This window comes from Hydra vulgaris, chromosome 06 (assembly GCF_038396675.1).
Source record: "Hydra vulgaris chromosome 06, alternate assembly HydraT2T_AEP".
Lineage (NCBI taxonomy): Eukaryota > Metazoa > Cnidaria > Hydrozoa > Anthoathecata > Hydridae > Hydra > Hydra vulgaris.
In genome coordinates this window covers 13,103,361-13,119,763 of record NC_088925.1, presented here as the reverse complement: position 1 = coordinate 13,119,763, position 16,403 = coordinate 13,103,361, and the positions used below count along the sequence as shown (strand labels likewise).

Here is a 16,403-nt window from a genome sequence, read left to right as displayed (position 1 = left end):
AATACCCTTCACATAAACTCACTTTCTATGTTCATTTTTATGACTTCTTGAACCCAATATTCAATTTTATTAAAATTCGACATGAAAATTTTTTGAATTTGTCAACAAAAATTTTAATTATAATTTCACCCTGTTAATTAGTCATATTTTAGCCATTTATCCGTTCAAAACAACGCTGACACCCAGCAAGACATCATTTTTTTTAAATTTCTTTTTTTACCGAATCGGAATTACCCATAGAATTCTTCACCAAAAGTAACCCAGCCGTTTTTGAAAAAAAAAAAAAAAAAAAAAATCGACACACTCTAATATACATTATAATTCTGAATGATACGAAAGTAATAAACAGCACTGCATTTTTATATTATTTTCTTTGCCATTTTCATGTATATCATTGTCTCATAAGTGTAGAAATTTATTGATTTTTTTCTTAAAGAAATTTATTGTTTTTATGCATGTCATAGTAGAAATTCTACACAGTTCAAATTTCTACACATAAGTGTAGAAATTTGTTTTTTAAAAAACATTTAGAAATATTGAGTTTTATTAAATATACAAGTAAATTTATACTTTTATTTTGCGTTAAGTTTTTCAAGCTCATCTAAATCGTCTACTTGTAAAAGATCTATAGGTTTACCAAAATGTTTACTAATTGCTTCTACCATTGCCATGGTTTTACGACCGTCCACAAAATTTATAGCGAGACCTCTTTTTCCAAATCTACCTGTGCGCCCTATTCTGTGAAGATATGTTTCAAAGTCTGGTCTATTCATAGCATCAACAGGTAAATCATAATTTATGACAATAGTTACTTGTTCAACATCAATACCACGAGCTGCAACGTTTGTAGCTATGAGAACCTTTTCTTTACCATCGCGAAATCGATTAAGTATGTCAATTCTTTGCTCAATTTCCAGATCTCCAGTGAGTAATCCAACAGCATGGCCATCTTTTGATAATTTCTCAGCAAGCCAGTTTACTGATTTCTTTGTCTAGAAATTACCAAAAAAACTGTTTATAATTTTCGTTAAATAATTAATATAGTAATAAACAAAAACGACGAAGTTCAACTCAATAATGTTATAAATTTATCAATCTTTTTATTTGTGAAAAGAAAAATGATTTTCATTTGTTTATAAACAGTGATATAAAGCAATTACAAGCTCTAACTAATGTTACAGATGGTAAATTATAATTTGAGGTAAATTATAAAAAAAAGTTAAGATTAGATGATTATTGGTATTGTAAATGTCAGTTTCCATGTAAAATTTTATAAATTGTAACAGATCTTGAGCATTTGGTTCCTCCACCTAAACCTCATTTGATAATTGCTAGGGAACTAAAAATTAGATACCTTGTTAGGATTAAATGATTGGATAACTTTTAAAGAGTTATTCAGTGAAGGAGAAAATAGGATTGAAACAACTCAAACAATGGACTATTTTAAAAAAAAAAAGAAGCCAGAAACATTTATAATTTTAATTCTAACTGTTCATACCTTAAAAGATTTAAAAAATGTAAAAAAATATTTCTGGCAAACTACAACGAAAAGTAATTTGTGAAATGGTAATGTAAAATCTGTTACCTTTAATTGAGATGTCTATGAAAGTCGTGTTTATTGTAGTATATCTAACAACGCAAAGCAATGTCTTATTAACAACAGTTTAAGGACTGTATTAAATACCCATATTAATGCTTCGAGACTGCGTTAAATATGCATACAGGCATCTTTAAGACTACATTATGTCAATAGGCTATCAATAATTAATATATTAATTTAAAAAAAATTCTTACATGGCAAAAAACCATTGTTTGACCAATTGTTAAAGCACCATACAGATTGGCAAGAGCTTCATATTTTGCCTCAACAGAATCACACATAACATAAAACTGTTTTATATTGTCTAAGCTTTCTTCTTCTTTACGTAGTCGTATAACTACTGCATCAGAAACTACACTATTTGCAAAATTCATAACTTCACTGTCATATGTTGCTGAGAATAAAAGCAACTGACAATCTGGTTTCAGGAGTCTAAAATTATTCCATATAACAAAAACAATTTAATTTAACACAAACAATTTAATTTAACAATTTAACACAAACACGGTATTTAAAAAATCTAACAATATTATTGTATATGCAACAAAAGTATCAAATTTTTATTAAACTTTTGTTTTAATTTGGTTTAAGAAATATTTTAATTGCATGCAACTTTTTAAAAAATACTTCCGTAGAAAATAGTTATAAATAACACCATCCAGATGAGATAATTTAACTTTTTAGTAATGTTACATTAGGTTTTAATTTTCAAGTTGCAGAAGTTTTTATAAGTTGTTTTAGAGATTTTATTTTTTTGTGAATAAGTAATATTAACGTAAAAAAATAACAATATTAGAAATAATATTAATATTAAACAGTAATAACCAAACAATTTACGCATTTTTCATTTTGTAGAAATTTTTTATTTATTATTTTCTTATCAAAAAAATTTGCTGGGTCATTTGAAAAATTTCATAAAATCTTTTTTTAAACTTCAATCAATTAAAGATGAAGTGGTCATAGGATAATTATTCTCAAATTTATTTAGAGAATAATTATCCTATGATCATAAAGTGATGAGAAGAAAGTTGTTGACTACTGAAGAGTATGTATATATTAGTAAGCGACCGGGGCTGACATTTGACCAGGGCGGGGTTTGATAAACCATAGCCAGGGCTGCCTAAATCTTGACAAACCCTATAAATGAAAAATATTTCATCTTGGATTGAAATTTATTTTGTATAAATATATATAAATATATATATATATATATATATACATATATATATATATATATATATATATATATATATATATATATATATATATATATATATATATATAAAATAAAGAAATATATATATAAAATAAAATATCATAACCCCAGGGTTGTAAAAAAAACCCCTATATTTGGCCAGTGCTGAGGCCGCAGCCCCATTATAAGTACACCAATACCAATGCCAATGAATGAGGCTTATATTTAAATTCATACTGTATTGCTGAATAAATATTGTATTTTTAAGTATTTCTAATGTAATTTTTGAACTATATTCTAAATTACATTAGAAGTAATTTAAATACTAAATTAATTAATTCTAGGAACTTGCATTTAAATTATTTTAAATAAATTCAATTAAAATACTTATGGCATTATTTTATGTTTGTTTATAAAATAAAAAAACAAAAAAGTAAAAAAAAAAGAAAGAGATGTTCTCAAAACCATTGACGAAGAAAGAGATGTTCTCAAAGCCATTTAAGGTTGATGCATCAACTAAGCTAATCAGTGCACCCCTAGTAAACACATTGAAAAAAAACTTACTTTTTGATTCTTATTGATTGGTCCTGATGGCCTTGTTGAGAAATCATGACATCAGCTTCATCCAAAACAAAAATTGTTATTTTTTGAGGATCAAATGCTTTATAACGCATTACCCAATCAAGTACTGATCCAGGTGTACCAATGATAATATGATCATTACATTTTCTACCAATTGATACTAAACAAAAAATTAAAAACAATTTTTTTATACATTAAACCAATATCAACATATTAAAAAAATTAAATTTGTAAAAATCTTTTCTAATCAAACGATTTTATATTACCAAATCGCTTATAAACAAAGCGACAATTTACTTTTATTGATTGTTTATAAAAAGAATATTTAAACTTTTTTTTTAATTAATTGAGTTTTATTAAAAACTATACTAAAGTCTAGTAAATTATATAAACTTAGATTAATTTTTTACCATTAAAATGTAAATCTTTTAAATCAATTTGTACGATTGATTTTACAAAAACAAAACTTTCAACAATGACTGCATTTTTAATGAAACTTAAAAAATTAATAATCATTAACCTTAATAAAACTAATAATCAAATAAACATACAGGAACTTACAGGTGACTGAACACAAACATACATATATACATTACCATATGAAGATCAAAAAAGTTGCGAGGGCTGATACAGAAATAAAAGGGAGCTAAGGCAACCAGAATCAGAAATTGAATGGAAAAAAAAAAAACTTCCAAAAATTGGAGGAGAAATAGCTTTCCACCTCCACCTACTGCTCCTATGCCAGTGCATATATACATAGTGAATTAGGAATGGGTGAGCACCATGCCAGAGATTCAACTAAAGCACAAACACCCTTTTATATAAAGTGACTTACGGGTGAACCAGCACCACAGAGGTCCATACAGAACATAAACACACAAACATATTAAAAAGGCCACTTACTAAATCTCATCAGCAGTATTGTAGTTTTCTTTTCATAAATTATTTTTACCTTTTTAGTTTAGTCATATAAGTTTGCTTTCAAAAATTGATGCAATAAAAACAAATGCAAAATTCAAAATGAAATTGTAATTCACTTAGAACGTACTTTGCCCTTTGTATATTAATGTTTTCTATTGTTCATTTTACTTGAGATGAATTCTTTTAAATATTTTAAAATTTGCAAACTATGCAAAGCATGAAATGGTTATAAAAAAACATTTACTTTTTTATTTATTATATAATTCAACTAGAGTTAGTTTTATTAGAATCTTGTTGAAATAAAGCATAAATACATAAATAAATAATTATATTATACTCTTTGATAAATTAAAGAACGTTTGTTTCCTTATTAAAAGATCATTAATAGTAAGTTGAGGCTTTATATAAAATAGTGTCGCCTAATTTTATTAAAAACAAAATTTTTAAAGAGAGAAGTTTAGATATTATTATTTGTAAACGTAATTTATATTGTTTTAATTAGGCTTTTTTTTTCAGTTAAAAATTCATTTCATTTATTCAGGGTTTGTGGCAGTTTTAAAAATCCATTTTCCCTGAGTTTTCCTTGATAATTCCCTGATTTTTCTATATTTTTAAGTATTTTTTCTCTGAGTTCGTGGGGTGGAAAGTATATATTTTTCCCTGTTTATTTTGAAGGATATATAAGTTCCCAAAACATATAGTAACTACAGTAATCCATTTATCTAAACATATAGCTACTATATATTATAAATGTTATAAAACCACTGTAGCGAGCAACTTTCAATATTAAAAAAGATTCAAAAACTGGATACTGCAAAGTAACTTCAATCTAAATATTAAAATAAAAAATATTTCCTGAGTTTTCCCTGATATTAAAGATTTTCAAGAAAAATTCCCTGACTTTTCCAGGTATTCCCTGATTTTCTAAATTTTAAAAACTTTTCCCTGGTTTTTCAGGTTTTCCCTGAGTGCCATGAACCCTGTTATTGCTCATTTTTGAAATAATCTGTAACAACTAAATATTAAATGCATGGTCAGATATAGAGTGCGATTGCACCTGCTTCCCGATTAAGGTTGACTTTTAATTTTTAGAATCTTATATATATATATATATATATATATATATATATATATATATATATATATATATATATATTTATATATATATTATATATATATATATATATATATATATATATATATATATATATATATATATATATTTATATATATATTATATATATATATATATTTATATATATATAATATATATATTTATATATATATATATATATATAAATATATATAATATATTTATTTATATAATATAAATATATATAATATATATTTATATATATATATATATATATTATATATATATATTTATATATATATTTATATATTTATATATAAATAAAACTAAATGATTTACAATTTATTGATTGTTATTTAAATTGTTTATTCTTTTGTCAATTTCTTTTGCAAAAACTTTTACTTTTCTTGCTAGTTTTCATATAGAATATTTTATGTAGGAGCATGAGTTCTAGGCTTCGTTTTATCAATTTGACAATAGTTACATAAAATTTTCCAAAATTGCAATTTTCCATTTAAAATCTTACAGTTTTATGTTTCTTGATAATGAAAAAATTAAAAGATTTTAAAAACACCTTTAAATGTATTCTTATTCCATAAAAAGATACTCTTGATCCTTTTAAATGAGGTTGATTGCAAAATTCTCAAGTTGTGTAGCATAATATTAACATAATGTTACACAATATCTATTTAATAAGAAATTATATTTCCTTTTTAATTAAAAAATTTTATTAATTAAATAAATATGACTATTTTTTTTTCATTTCAGAAAATATAGCAACTTTATCTATACTTGTATAAAGTTAATAGAGAATACATACATTTATTGCCACGTATTGCATAGGAAACCTTCAAACCATCTTCAATTAGAAATTTTCCCATTTTCTCAAGTACTTTTCCAGTCTGTTGAGCCAATTCAAATGTAGGAGATAAACATAATGCCTGTGGGTATGGTTTAGAAGCATCAACTCGGCTTAACATGGCTAAGACAAAAGCAGCTGTTTTTCCAGTTCCACTTTGACTTTGTGCAATCATGTTGTTAGGGCTAAATATTAAGTATATTAATATTGGATTTTTATTAATTTTTTTATTATAAGATTTAAACACGTATCTCCTAATAAATGTGTCACACAATGTGTATATATATATGATTATATCATAGATACATATAAAATTTTATTAACATATTTAACTTAATAAACTTCCATTATTTCCTGTATCATTTTATGACAAAAATTTTTAAAATAATTATTTTGAAAAACCTATTTAAGAAAAGAAAAAAAAAAATCCCATTGAAATTAAAACAATAACAAACAAACAAAAAATTATTTAAAAAATATATATCAAGCCTTTTCAGAAGACGCGTGCAGTTGCACGCCTTATATGACCACGCATACATTTTGTTTTAACAACTTGGCTTCAGCTCCTTGCATGCTTTAAGTTAGGGCATTTAAAAAATGCAATCAATAAACAAATGTAAACTTAAATTAAAAATAAACAAACTGTAAACTGGAGGAGAAATAAGATCTAAAAAAAACAAAAAACAAACTACTAATTGAAACACTATCAAACTTTTAACAAATTTAAAGATACTAATTGAAACGCTTTTAAATTATAAAATCTTATATATTACAAAATAAATAAATAAATATATATAGTTTTTCCATCAAAAATATTTACAAATAGTAACAATTACTGACAATATCTGAAGTAAACATCTATTATTATGCAACACAATATCTGCTCTTGGCTTCAAAGAGATACGTTTCAATTGCTTATGCCTGGAGACTATGGAAAAACAACTACATTATGCACATACTTTGATTTTATGACCAGATCACAAAGGAAATTTGTTTTTGTTGAGAGAAAACAAGAAAAGTATTACTTAAAAAGCTTCAAAAATGAGAAGATATTCTAGATTTGCCAGTTTACAGTAAATCACTTTCCCCAAGTAGCCCTTTCACTAAATTTCTTTCACAAATCACTTTTACTAATTTTTTAACTGGCTTTACTACTTATAATGCTATTGACCTAAAAAAAACAACAAATTAAAAACCACAAAATTCAAGATTATAATTGCATAGTTTGGATGAATGTTTACGGTGTTGATTTTTAAAAATCCCAGGCCAATATGCTTTTTCCTCTGTAAAAACTTGTAGAACAAAAACTTTTCGATCTGTCTTTTATATCAATAACGCCATCTATCCTTTACAGTTAGAAAATACCATTAAACGAGGAAACTTCTCTAACCATAACATAGTCAGCTCCATGTTCAATCATTTAATCCACTACAAGAAACTTTTTGTTTCTTTCAGTGGAATATTGGAAGAGCTAATTGTAATTTTTGGATGACCATAGATGCAAACAGGAAGAGATCCTGAAATTCATGATTTTAAACTACCATATAATGAAAAAGTATCTGATTTAACAAACAAAAACAAAATGCAATCATCAAAACTTATTAAAAGTCACATTAAAATTTGTCTTCAGTTTAACAAAAAATTTACTCATTTTTTGCTTCTGAAACAGGCTTGGTCAGGAAGGCTTACAATTGCACACCATTATAGGACCATGTGAATAATATTTTGTTTCAACATTTTGACAATGACTTTTAACATGCTCTTGAAATTTAAAAATGCGAAAATAAAAAGAACTTAACTAAAACACAAAAAATTTAAAAATAACTCAATTAGAATAAAACTGAAAAAACTAAAACACTAAGTTTATTTAAATCAAGTTTTTTATTAAGTTTGAAGTAATAAACTCTAAGTCTTTTATCTTTACTAATGTTTATAAAAACAATATAGAATATCCTTAAAATAAAGGAAAAATTTACTTTTAATGATTGTTTAATTAATTTTCACAGTTAAATTAAATTATAGTGTTTTTTTAATTAATTTAAAGATAGTTTTTATGTAAAAACACTGTACTGATTACACGTTAAAAAACAAATAAACTCTTTTTAAAACCATGCTTTGTTCAAGCATACGTTATTATTTCTCAAAATTTTGTTTTAAAAGAATAAAATTTATCATTAAAAAAAAAATAATAACTATATAAATAAAACTAAAATATATAATATTCAATAATACTTTATGTAAAAAATCATTAGCAGTGTTTTCATACTTCATTTAAAACCATTTCAACAATATAAAAACATAAAAGATCAACTTATTTAATTGTAATTAAATAAGTTGGATCTTTAATGTTTTCAAAAACATTTGTCATTTTTTTTGCAACAAAAAATTTTTTTAATCTTTTTAAGCGTAATAACTTGAATGATTCTTATATAAAGTTCATTAGAGAAACTTACATTATCTAAGAAATCCTTTGTTTATAAAAACAAAATAACTTTTTTTTATTAATAACAATTATTATTATAAAAAATGCATACTTATATAATTTATATAATATAAATTTAAAAAATTATTTATAACTTTCAATAATATTACAAACAAAAATCATTATCAGTAAATTGCTACTTTATCTAAAATCGTTTTGCTAATATAAAAACATTCCTAAAGATAAAAGTTTTAATGTTATTTATTTCGAAGATATAGTTCAGCATCTTTTTCATTTAACACCGTTTTGAAATAGCCTAAACAAAATATTATTTGTTAGGCCATATAATGACATGTGATTGCATAACTTTCTTTTTTGAAAATGTTATAAAAAGGTTTTGATAATTCCTTTTTATTGTATTAAATAAAAATGTTCATCATACTTATAGCATATTCTGTTTTCTGCTCTGCCAATTAAGAACACCCCATAAAAAAATAGATTTAATATTAAGAACTAAGAACTGTTTAATATTCAGCCAATTTTTAGTTTAATATTCAGCGCATTAGTTAAACAGTTCTTAGTTTAGCCAATGCGCTAATATATTACTATGTTCAGCCAATGCGCTAATATATTACTATGTTCATTTTGACTAAAGGACCAAATATCCTTAACTTTTTTTATAACCTTATAATAAATCATACTTAACAACTAGTTAAAAAAAAAATCAATTTTTGCACCTAAGGTGGGCTAAAATTCTCGGATATATAAAGTAGACTTGATTCTCGGATATATAAGGTAGACTTGGAAACTTTTTTGGGGTTTTTTTAGTGTCCACCTTTGCTTCCAGGGGCCTTAAATCACCACATTTGTGCATCTTTATGTTTTTTTACCAGTATTTAATTTAATTATGGAATTTGAATCTATTTCTAGAATTCTGTTTTGCAAATTAAGAAAAACCAACTTTTATATTTAGATAATAATATTTTGATTTCTGTTACAAACTATAGTTGTTACAAGACCGCAGCTGACTTTCTTTACTTTTGTTAAACTACAGCTTGTAATTTAACAAAATAAGTTTTTTAACAAATAGTTTCTAGAGTTTCTAAAAATGTCGGCATTTGGTTGAAATCTAGCATTCCAACTGTTACAATGCAAAGAATGCAGCAAAAAGTAGAATCTTGGCATAATAACTTGAGAAAGATAAGAAAAGGTAAATCAACGACTTCAGCAATATTGATTGCTAAGATAAAAAATTTAGTTTTGATCAAGAATGCAGCATATCATTGTTTTAATTTAGGTAATTTTCTTTGCCCAAGAAAATCAAAGGTCTCAGTACTTGAGCAAGAACTTTTAATAGATCAAAGAAATTTAAAAAATATCATTCTTGGTCCTTTGGATAAGGAAAGTACTTTTAACCAAAGCACTTAAGAGAAGCACAAAGAGACAGAAATACTATTATTCCTTTTTATCTAGCAAAAGTAATATGGAAGCATCAGTTAGAGTCACATTTGGTGTAAATGCAGAACTCTGGTTCTGAGAAACTAATTAATGACACTCAGCAATGTTGATGACAATCAGTTGTCAGATTTCTGTGAATTAGAGAGTGAACTGGTAGAAATTTGATAAAGTTTCCAACAGTAGACAGAAAAGGTGAGAGATGTCTGATGCTGCTATCTAATGATGTTGGAGCTGCAATTGCTACTGCAACGTTTTCAGATTTACGGAAAAATAAAGAAACATGATAGAAAAACTGTCATAAACCAAGCCAAGTTGAGGTGCTAAAGACAATTGCTTAGAACTACATTATCACACAAAACAAAATTTTTTATAAGTGAATAATAATATATATAATATAACATATAATGATATACTATTTGTGATCAGCGACTAGCAGTAAAGACTTAATCAATAAAAACATATCACTTTAAAAGAAGATTCTTGTTCCATTTTTTTTGAAAAAACAAAAAAATTACTAGATAATGTGCTAGTTATAAGCGCTGATGGAACTAGCATGACCAATGGTGTAATAAGATTACTGAAACTGCATATGGGATATCCAATTTAATTGTTAGTGTGAATGCTCTATTTAAGAAACTACCATTAAGACAATTAGTATTGCATTTGAACATCGCTCTTGACATTTCTAAAGCATTTGATAAAGTTTGGCATGCTGGTCTTCTCCATAAGCTTTCTTCTTATGGTGTATCTGGCAACACCTTTAAGATTATTGAGTCCTTCCTTTCCAATCGTAGTATAAAAGTTGTCCTCGATGGACAGCACTTTTCTTCTTATTCTGTAACTTCAGGGGTTCTTCAAGGTTCAATCCTTGGCTCTATACTCTTTTTAATTTACATTAATGATCTTCCAGAAAATCTCACATTTAAGGTGGCGTTGTTCGCTGATGATACTACTATTTATTCTTGTCATGATAAGAAGCCAACACTCTCTGATTGCTTGGAGGGGGCATTTGAGCTTGAAAAGGATCTCACTTCTACTATAGCATTGGGCTCACAGTGGCTATTGAACCTTAATTCAGACAAAACTCAATTTTTTCAGCCAACCGTTATTACAATAATTTAGATCTTATATTTATGAACGATAATGTGCTCGATGAGTCATCCATTCTTCATCTTCTATGATTAACTCTTACTTCCGATCTTTCTTGGAAACCATATATCAAATCCGTTGCAAAATTAACATCTACAAAGGTTGCATCTCTTTATTGAGCTCAACACTTTCTTACTCCAGATTCTATTCTCTATCTCTATAAATCTCAAATTCAGCCTTGTATGAAATACTGTTGCCATATCTGGGGCAGATCTTCTAATGATGCCCTTTCTCTTTTAGACAAGGTGCAAAAACGCATTGTAAACATAGTTGGACTTGCTCTTGCAGCCAACCTCCAACCATTATCACATCGTCGTAATGTCGTTTCTCTTTCTCTTTTCTACAAATACTAAAATGGGCACTGCTATAAAGAGTTAGCGCCTCTTGCGCCATCTACTTAAATTCATTCTCGTATTACTCGTCATTCAATTAAGTCTCATCCTTTTTCTGTGACTGTTCCTAAGTGTTCCAAAAACTCTTATTCCTCAAGCATCAGTTCTTTGGAATTCGCTTCCTTCATCTTGCTTTTTATATAGAGTGTATATATATATTTCTTGAATGTCGTAATAGCATAAAATAAGTAACTATTTTTAAAAATAACGCGATAAAAAAATCTGAAATAATATTAAAAAACAGAAGTCTTTACAGAGAAATATTAACGGACAAAAAATTATACATATTAAACCAATTTATTTATTACAAAATAACTCGGTAAATAGCCAATCAAAATAACCAACTGTCAAAAATAAATAAATAAACTGACAGTAAAACTAAATAGATAAGTTTATAGCATAATCTAAAGTTTGTTTATTAAGTAAGGGACTTTCTCATTTAATGTGGAGGGCTTCTTTTTTCTTTAATTTGTGTTTCGTTGGGGCATTATACAAAATCTCAAATGAATCACAGTTAGCCAAATTTTTGCAATTAAGTGATAAATTTAAGTGTTTAGATATATGAGATTGTATATCACTTTTAAGGTGCTCATTTATTCTAGTTGAGGTTTCTCCAATATAACTGGCATTACAGCCAGCGTAAGAAAATTTATAGACAACATGAGATTTATAGACAACATGAGATTTAAGCAATTTAGGAAGTGACTCTTTTAAGCAAAAACAATCTTGTATTTTATTAGTAGTGAAAATTAATTTTATCAGAACATCCTTGCAATATAAACAATGTTTGAAATTTTCATTTTAGTGTAATTAGAGTACATTCCAATGTATGGAAGCTTAAAGTATCTTATATTTTAGCTATTAACAATGTTAGAAACAGATGGGTTCATTTTCTTATATATATATATATATATATATATATATATATATATATATATATATATATATATATATATATATATATATATATATATATATATATATATATATATATATATATATATATATATATATATATATATATATATATATATATACAGGGTTACCACTATTAAAACTGAGGCTAAAAATAAGGACTTTAAGGAGAATTAAGGATATATTTTCCCAATTTATAAGGAGATTTGGTCGCGAACGCCAACTTTTTCAAGGAAAAAATAAGGAGAATTAAGGAGAAAATGATTACTTTATAAACAGAATCTTTCTTTTTTCAATAAACATTAAATATAAATAGATAAACTATTATAAACATAATATACTATACACATATAGAACATTATTACAAAAGTTCATTTTTCTTTTTAACAAGGTTTTTTTTTTTAACATAAAGCTTTTCAAGAGACTCTTGTTTTTCAAAGGCAGCTCTTTTTAATGCATTGGATTTTGATATGTCAGCTTTAATGTCATCTAAATACAAAGAGAATCATTAAATAATGACATTTCCTTTAGTATTATATGAACTAAAAATTTATTCATATTCAAGGCACAAACCTAAAGCTATCCTTTTTTCAGCACGGAATCCAATTTCATCAGACGACTTCTTTAAATTTTCAATCATAGATAATGCCTGTCGAATTTCTGTATTGACTATTTCAATATCCTCAATTACTTTTTGTTTTGCTTCGATTTTCTCTGCTTTTTCTGCAGACAGGGCTTTTGATCGTTGATCATCAAAATACCTCTTTCTTGCCTGTTTGCAGCTATACAACAAATCTTTAGTTATTTCAACTTCATGTGCCATGAGCCCATAAAACGTGAGGTAATCTTGGATAGAACATAAAGAGATGATGGTGTCTGTGGACATATTGTCATCAATCAGACTTTTATTGCTGCTGAACCCTCGTTCAACTTGAGCTTGTCCGTGCGATAAAATGAGGACTATTTTAAAAATTTGCTGAAGATTTGTATACAGCTTTAAATCAGTGTATTTCCACAAAAAGTAGTCCAAACGATCTTTATCTTTATCAAAAGTCAAAAATAATTCTTTGTTATCAACAACGACGATTTTACAAAACCTGGAATATTCGTTCTTAGCTAAATCACCAACAGAAGCTCTAATTTTCTTGTAAGTAACAAGTTTCATCAACAGTTTTTCAAAAAAATATTCACATTTTTCTGGGAATTCAACCATAAATGATGGGGAAATACACATCAGACAGCGAGCAACCAGAGAAGACAAAGGGCTCTTCTCAATGATATGAGTACACATTGAAACAAGGAAATCGCATACTTCACTCTTGAACTTGTCAATTTGAACTTCAGTAATCTTTCCTTTACTCTTGAGTTGCAGGAGATCATACTTCAATGAAAAGCCAACATCAATCTTGCTGGTTAAAAGCCGGTTTGCACAATTAGATAAATCTATTTTTAATAAAGACGTTGTAGTTTTGGCATTTGCAAGAACATCTAATCGAATGAACTTTGCATAAAAGTTGCGTAGTAGTTCTTTAAGTGTCACCACCAGAAAAGGAGTCATTGGCTTATCAGTTTGAAAAGAAACTAAAAGAAAAAAAATAGCAATATTGAAAATAACATTTTGCATTTTTTCCTGAAATTTGAAAATAATAAGAAAATAGTTTATTTCTTAAAATATATTAAAGAGCATAAACAGCAGAACAATTGCATCAGGAATATAACAAGGAATACCAAGGAATGCATTTAGATTGGCACTAATTTCTTCAAAAAACTTCAACTTTAAAGGAACCAAAACTTCATTTGCTCGAGCACTTAAATGTTCAAAACTGGTGTTTTGCCCTGATGTACCATATCCAGGTTGCTTACTCTTTGGTAAGGACTTCCAGTAATCAACAACTAAGACTACTTTTGACCAAACCTGTATTGCTTTCTTGGCAACACTTGGTTCTCAGCCCACCGAGTGCTACAAAACATGTAAGGAAAATCTGAACTTGTTGCTCCAGCTATTCGTTCATAATCACTTGCTCTTGATGGACTTTCATGAAATATTTGGTACATTGAAGACAATAACTTCTTTATGTTCCAGCCAGTAGCTTTGGCACCAGTTTGTAAAGCTCCATTTATAGTATGCAAACCACAGGTACCAATGTCAATGAGCGTACTTAATTCATTGGCCTAACGTTCTTCATTGAGCATTGTCAAAAACCGTTTATTAACATTAGGGCCATCCATAGATACCTGGAGCATTTTTTCATCATTCAAACCAATCATGCAGGATTTAAACATATTTAGAATATCTGGGGCTGCAGCTTTTCCCATAAATTCTGAAGTATAATATCTAGTACAAACGGTATTACTCTCTTCATTCCAATATCGCACATGTAAGTCCATTTGACCTTTCTTTACAACTTTATTGTAAGACTCATCAAAAAGACATACAAAGTTATCCAGCTTGTTAAGATCTCCTAATAGAATTTTTTTAAAATATGGGGCAAGACCGTGAGTTACTATATAGCCAGATTTTGTTCGACCACAGGAAAAGTCGTTGGCAATTTTGCTATCTGGAAACATTGATGCAAATTGTTTAGACTTATTCTCACTTGATCTAAAAGAATATTTGCTTTGAACAATATCTAAACAACAAATTAACTCTGCTTTCGAAACTTTTTCCTTTTGAAGCATATCTGAAATGTTACATTGCTTTGATGAGATAGGCTTCTGTGGTTCTGATTGCACAGTTTCTTTGAACAAAACAGAGTAACCTTCTTGAGGCAATCGTTCTATGTGCTTTACTCCTCTTGCATGTGCATCAACTGCCTTGATACCCATAGCTGCTACTGAAAACAACTTAGAACAAACTTTGCATCTTGCAAGGCTGGGATTTTTATCTTTTTGAAGCCAAGAAGTGTAACTAACATTACTTAACCAAATTTCTTGGAAACTACTTTTATATTTAGGCATCTAAAGGTAATTTATGAAAAACAAATAATCTTTTGTATTCAATCTCAAGTTTGTTAAAAAGCTGTAATTAAAAAAGGGGTAATTGAATACTAAGACTCTTCCCCTATCGCACAGTGTTTACTTACACAGTGTAGAAAAAACTAAAATTACAGACGGAAAGTAAAAGAAAAACAAGGACAGCCTAATTTCAAATTTCAAAACATGACCTTAAATAAATGTAACACCACTAAATTAAAAAATATTATATTTAAGTCTTTGATTTCCATGTACAAAGTGGTTAGCCACTTTGAACATGGAAATCAAAAAAAAAAAATCTAAACAATGATTTTTAAACCAAAAAATTGAAAATAATTAAACATGTTATTTAAAAAAAAGATTAGCTAAAAGTTAAGGATATATTTCAAATAATATATAAGAACAACAATTTAAAAAAAAATACAGCAAAAAAAACTACTTTATTATTTTGTAGAATAAAATTTCTCTTGTAATATTGATTAACTCTCTTTGGCATTGAATTTACAAGACTTGATATATTGGTGATATCTGATATTGTTGTTTTCTCCTTTAAATATATCGATTGAGGGAAGAAGGCATTATCAATATTCTACATTTTCAATATACCTATCAAAACTAATTTGACCTTCAAATAATTGATGGCATACAACTCCTGTATAGTTCATGCAGGTCCAAATACCTACGTGCTACTACTTTGCTTGGTTCACTTTAATGTAAAATTGAATATGCAATATATAACTTTTTTTTCAAATTGTTTTTTTGACGTGATTTAGGAGTTTCATGCTGTATTTTTTTATAGCTCATTTTGTAACTTTTTTATTATTTGATTTATTTATGTTTTTAT

The 16,403-nt window shown here is 26.9% G+C and overlaps 2 protein-coding genes across 4 annotated transcripts in view; both read right to left on the bottom strand.

Moving 5' to 3' along the window:
- Window positions 1-526: 526 nt before the first annotated feature.
- Window positions 527-16,403, bottom strand: part of LOC100199065 (ATP-dependent RNA helicase DDX19A) — a 46,275-nt gene continuing 30,398 nt past the window's right edge. For all 3 annotated transcript variants that reach the window (XM_065799250.1, XM_065799251.1, XM_065799252.1), the window contains exons 5-8: window positions 6,212-6,435; window positions 3,360-3,537; window positions 1,795-2,032; window positions 527-992 (exon numbers count right to left, since the gene is read on the bottom strand). In XM_065799250.1, coding sequence (XP_065655322.1) covers window positions 573-992; window positions 1,795-2,032; window positions 3,360-3,537; window positions 6,212-6,435 — 1,060 coding nt within the window. In that variant the 3' untranslated portion in view covers window positions 527-572. The remainder of the gene's footprint in view (window positions 993-1,794; window positions 2,033-3,359; window positions 3,538-6,211; window positions 6,436-16,403) is intronic.
- On the bottom strand, window positions 12,948-15,751 carry LOC136082060 (uncharacterized). The gene is made up of 2 exons (XM_065800637.1): window positions 13,160-15,751; window positions 12,948-13,075 (listed from the first exon to the last, which is right to left on the bottom strand). The coding sequence occupies exons 1-2, from the start codon at window positions 14,208-14,210 to the stop codon at window positions 12,948-12,950; spliced, it is 1,179 nt and encodes a 392-aa protein (XP_065656709.1). The 5' UTR covers window positions 14,211-15,751.